This window comes from Benincasa hispida, chromosome 1 (genome assembly GCF_027475165.1).
Source record: "Benincasa hispida cultivar pf3 chromosome 1, pf3_genome.v1.1, whole genome shotgun sequence".
Classification (NCBI taxonomy): domain Eukaryota; kingdom Viridiplantae; phylum Streptophyta; class Magnoliopsida; order Cucurbitales; family Cucurbitaceae; genus Benincasa; species Benincasa hispida.
Genome location: NC_143478.1, coordinates 78,509,241 through 78,514,639, shown reverse-complemented (window position 1 = coordinate 78,514,639; position 5,399 = coordinate 78,509,241). Strand labels below are relative to the sequence as shown.

The 5,399-nt window shown below is 34.6% G+C and overlaps 1 protein-coding gene across 1 annotated transcript; it reads left to right on the top strand.

The window, feature by feature from the left end:
* The first annotated feature begins 342 nt into the window (after window positions 1–342).
* On the top strand, window positions 343–2,796 carry LOC120085685 (putative WRKY transcription factor 41). Its single transcript, XM_039041829.2, has 3 exons — window positions 343–1,102; window positions 1,227–1,355; window positions 1,869–2,796. The coding sequence occupies exons 1-3, from the start codon at window positions 780–782 to the stop codon at window positions 2,500–2,502; spliced, it is 1,086 nt and encodes a 361-aa protein (XP_038897757.1). The 5' UTR covers window positions 343–779; the 3' UTR covers window positions 2,503–2,796.
* Window positions 2,797–5,399: the final 2,603 nt, after the last annotated feature.

Genomic DNA, 5,399 nt, shown 5'->3' with positions numbered 1-5,399 from the left:
AAGCTTTAGAATTCTTTGTTTAAAGAAATAATAATAATAATAATAAAAGAACTTACAAAAGCACATGTTTACTATTATACCACAACGCGGATGCAAGGTTTGAAAATTCTTGGTCTACTCTCCAAGCTTGAACTTTGACTTTCTACTTATCTCTCTATCTCAATCATGGAATTTCATCTTCGTCAAATCACAGCCGTAGGATCTAGAGAGAGAAAGAGAACCCCTTTTGGAAGTTAAAATCCAAGTGGAAGTGGACTTGGTCAGCTTTTGAACTTGGACTTCCACACTAATCTAATCTCTCAGTCTCCACTCTACCAATGACCAAAGACCAGAAAGCAACTCGGGGTGGTTGTTTGATTTCAGTCAAAGTTTCCCCCAACTCTCTAACTCTTCAACCAGATTTTAAAATCATTAAACAAACTTGTCTTCCTTTCTTTATAAAAACCCATCTCTGGTTCTTCTTAAACCCAAAGCTCCTCATTCTCTCTTCCTATCTCTCTCTTTTTCTACCTTTTTTCCACTTCAGTTTTAGATATATATATACCCAGTTAACCAAATTACCTCATCTGCCTACTTCCATGTTTGTTGTCTCTGATTCTTTACCATTTGGGTCTTCCATTTCCTCTTGCTTTTGCTTCTTCTTTCTAGATAGAAGCTTCGGCTTCTTGACAAACCTACAAATCCAAACATAAATGTACTCAACTCTTGTTCTTCCCACCATCAACTAGCACAGTAGTAAAGTAGTTCAGTTTGTTTTATGAAACTGAGAGGAATTGAAAATGGAAAGTGGGTGGAGCTGGGATCAAAAGTCACTCATTGGTGAGCTAATTCAAGGGATGGAGCTTACCAAGCAACTGAGAGCAGAGTTGAGTTCAGCATCTGCAGAAGAAAGCAGAGGATTATTAGTGCAAGGGATTTTGTCGTCCTATGAGAAGGCTCTTTTGATTCTGAAATGGAATGGACCAATGAATCAGCCTCAGATGGTTGAAGCAACCCCTGGTTTGCCAGGCTCTCCAATTTCTGTCAATGGAAGCCATTCTAGTGATGACTCTGGTAGAGGTCTCAAGGACCCTCAGGACCCCAGAAAAGAATCAAAGAAGAGGTGAATAGAAGAATTTTCTTTCCAACTTTTCTAAGCCAACCTTAAAACAAAAAAGAATTTGATTGATAGACAAATTTAAATTTTTTAAAAAACAAAATTAAAACAACTTTATCTGTGATTACAGAAAGACACAGCCCAGATGGACAGAACAAGTGAAAGTGAACTCTGAGACCGGATTCGAAGGACCCCATGAGGATGGTTATAGCTGGAGAAAATATGGCCAAAAGGACATCCTCGGTGCAACATATCCCAGGTGAGATGATTTCTTCCTCTTCCTCGAGAGACATGCAAGACTTATACTGAAAATCTATTCAAATATCCACATAGTGATTTTAATAAATATCATTCCTTCAGTGTATAAATACAAACATGCCAGCGGGAGGGGAGATCTTAAAGTTTTATTGTTTTTGTAATGGAAGAATGCAATAGGCCATATGAAGGAAACCCAAAAGAGAAATAGAAAGAGAACTGAGTAGGAGTTTGACAGAAAAATAAATGAGGCAGAAATGTCAACTAACTCAAAATTCAAAGTAAACGTCCACTTCTTTAATAAGCCAAGAAGCTAATTTAATATAAAAAAAATAAAATGAAAAACATCATAAACTAAACTAAATAAAGTACAAGAATTACTTTCAAATAAGGGAAAATAAATCTAATTTTCCATATCAAAACATGATTTAGGACTTGAACTATAGTTATAATCTTATTAAAGATAATAAGATTTCTCCATCAAATAATCTAATACCTGGTTGTTGCATACTTGCAGAAGCTACTATAGATGCACTTTCCGCAATACTCAGAATTGTTGGGCAGTAAAGCAAGTGCAGAGATCAGATGAAGACCCTTCTGTGTTTGAGATTACATACCGAGGAAAGCACACTTGTTCCCAAGGGAACTATTTAGCCCTACCATGTCATTCACCAGATAAGCAAGAAAAGAAGGAAAATGACCAGGACCACAGCCACATCCACGACCATCATCAGCTGCAGCCTTTGCAAGAGAATCTATTCAGTAATCAAACCATTGAGAACATCGAAAAGCTCGAAAACAAGGCATCTACTTTCTGCTTTGGCTCAAGCTCAACTTCTGTTGGATGTAAGGATATTATAAATGGTGGCTTTTCAAATTTAGCCATTGACACGCTTGCTTCCTTGGGAAGCTTTACCCAGTCATTTATCTCCCCAACCACACCCGACTCAAACTACTTCACTCCATCCGCATGCCAAAGGAGCAACGTAGGAGGGACTCATAATGTGCAACATCAAGAACCTGATGTTCATGAGATTTTCTCGGCCAACACTTCAGCTACCAATTCCCCTATCCTGGATTGGGATTTTCCATTTGATTCAGAGCAGATCAACCCAAATTTCCCATTTAATTCCCAAGGGTTTTTCTACTAAACCACTTAGGCATGAGAATAAAATTGCATCCTGGCTAATAACAAATCCTCTAGAATGTAGCTTCAATTATGCACCAAGACAGAAGAAAACAAGGTTCTCTCTACCCAGATTCATTTTCTAAAATGTTAGCAAAGCATGGGGATTAGTAATATAACTAGCAGGTTCATTTTTGGTTCTTTTATTAATTTTGATCCCAATTAATTGCATCAACATTAGACTAAGCAACTGCACCTGTTTAAAATTAGGAAACTTCAAAGCAATAATAGTAATCGAAAAATATATCCTTGTAGTTTATCGTGCACGTTCTATAATCTAAGTTGTTATTTATATTAGTAGATTTGAGTGAGATGACATGTACATTAATATTATATCAAATATCATCATGATGTTAAGGAGATCGAAAAAAGAAAAGGAGAGACGTGTTTTGTTAATGAACAAAACCCTGAATGTCAACGATCATTTTCACACCACGAGGAGCATATCTACTATAAAAACTCACTAAACCACAAAGATTCATTTTGATGCAATTGTTCTTCGCTATACTTGGCTAATATGAGAATCTTAGATGAATCAGTTCAAGGTGAACATCTTACATAATATAAGATTACAAAATCATCTTCTCCAATCTACTTGGAAAACAAAGGAGCAATAACAAAAGAAGAATATCTGGACACTGACACCAAAAATTTCTTTAAGTAGTAACTTATAAGGCATACGCATTTTATTCCCTTTTTGAAAATTGTGACCTCTTCGAAGACCCTGACAACTTGAACAGATAGTCAAATTGATCAGGAAAAAAATAGAAAGAAAGAAAGGGAAACGGGCTTCAATTGTCAATGAATTACTAACCAACATTTCTCATTGTCAGGAGGAGGGCATGATTAAGGATGAGCAGCACAAGATCATCAAGCAATGATAAAAGGTAAAAGCCAAGAAGCTACTGAAGTAAATTTATTGGTTCCTTTTAAAAATGAAGGCCACTTCTTAAGCTTCTTTAATCAAGAAAGGTAAGAGCCTACTTCAATCAAGAACAGAATTCAACTAACGAAACAGAGTCGAGAAATTGTGCATTGAAAAAATGTGACTCATAAGGATGCTGTTCTTTTCAGGATAAGAAACTACTGCATAAGTAAAAGGAAATATAAAAATGAAGAGGTTGAGGAAAAACTCAACCCAAGCTGAAGATAAAAAATAAATAAACAAAAAACCACTTCCAGTTAGCACAGACTAGAAATTTCAATATGCCTTCTCGATAGAGAGAGGCTACCAATATCCCCCTGCAGAAACAATATAAAGAAGCCAGGAGTTCTAAAAGAAACTGATTTAATCACTTGGATGGACTATAGCTGGAGAAGTATGTTACCTAGTAAAATTTGAGCTACCCTCACATTGGGATGAGAAAAACGTTGATTAAAAAAATACTTTTAATCCCTAAACTTTTATGAAAATAACAATTTAGTTTTTGAACTTTAGTTTGTAACGATTTAGTCCCAATATGTTCAATTTTTTAATAGTTTAGTCTCTAAAGTTGAGTATGCAATAATTTAGTCTATATATTTTCAAATTTATAGCAATTTAATCATTATCATGAAAATTTTCATCCAAATTAAATGTCAGTTTTTATCTAAGGAGGTAGACTGTGTAGCTTATAAACATATTGGAATCCAAATTAGTTTATGATCCACCTATGCAAAAATCTTATTAAAATCTTATTAAGTCTTAACATTAATTTTCATAATAGAGACTAAATCATTACAAATTTTAAAGTGTAAGGACTAGATTAGATTGTTACATGTTAAAATTCAAAAACTAAATTGTTACAAAATTAAAAGCACGGGGACTAAATTGTTACAAGCCAAAGTTTGTAGATTAATTTCATCAATATAACCAAAGAAGGTAACTTTTAACCAAAATGGAAAGAATGAAAGAAAAAGAGAGTATACTAGGGGGGGAAATTAAAGGGGAAAAAAAAAACAAAAACATTTTAACTATGCTGGTCCAAGCAGACTATAGCTCTCTTTTTTTTTTTTTTTTTTTTTTTTTGATAAATAAACATTTCAGATTATGGCTCATATAAAGAAGACAGGAAAGAACCACAGATTATAGCACCGAAAACGAATTCAAGCTAGAACTACGGATTCATACGGCCGCCAAGCTAATTAAGTAAAAACATAGAATTGTCAAAAACAAAATTTTCATAAACAAGCTGCTCAAAGGTATAAAACCGACAATACGACTAATGGAAACTAATCACCAATATATAGTTTATCCAAAATTCTATTCACAGTTTTCAAATAGCATTCATAATAGTGGTTAAAAACTAAAGAGTATCTGAGAGACTCACAAGCTTCGGGGACAAATAAGCAGCACTGAGTGTGAGGCATACTTCAATCTGCGAATGAAGTAGAAGAAGCTGGTGTGGAGTAAAATAACGAAGAAAAGTTTTAAAGGTACCAATGCCAATGCTCTTCAGACAACTACAAAATTTCCAAACGGTTCTCAATGAAAGAAACACCGATGGAAATAGGAAAACCCCAGACAAACTGGGAGCTTCTTAATAAGGCGGAGCGGCCAGCAGCTATCCAGCAGGATCATAAGATCATTTCAATAAATTGATGTGAAATTCTGCAAAGGCCAACGAATTTAAAGTGGAAGTTTCATTGGGCTGTCAGCTATTATTAAACCACTTTCAAAGTTAGATTTCAGAAATTTACTTTTAAGTGTTTCTTAAGAATTGTTATCAAAATGGATAGAAATACTATATTGTCCTTAGTTTTAAACTCACACTCTGATTATTTTCCTTCGAATTCTCAATCTCTAATTCAAGTGAAGTTTTATTCTTTCTTGTCTGAGTGAACTTCATACTCACGCAACAAGTCTCCACTCAGCAAAAGCAA

Excerpts from the sequence above, each read along its gene's own strand:
- LOC120085685 (XM_039041829.2), top strand. The coding sequence starts at position 780 with ATGGAAAGTGGGTGGAGCTGGGATCAAAAGTCACTCATTGGTGAGCTA. Across the intron at positions 1,103-1,226 it reads AGAAAAGAATCAAAGAAGAG|AAAGACACAGCCCAGATGGA; the intron begins GTGAATAGAAGA and ends CTGTGATTACAG. Across the intron at positions 1,356-1,868 it reads CTCGGTGCAACATATCCCAG|AAGCTACTATAGATGCACTT; the intron begins GTGAGATGATTT and ends GCATACTTGCAG.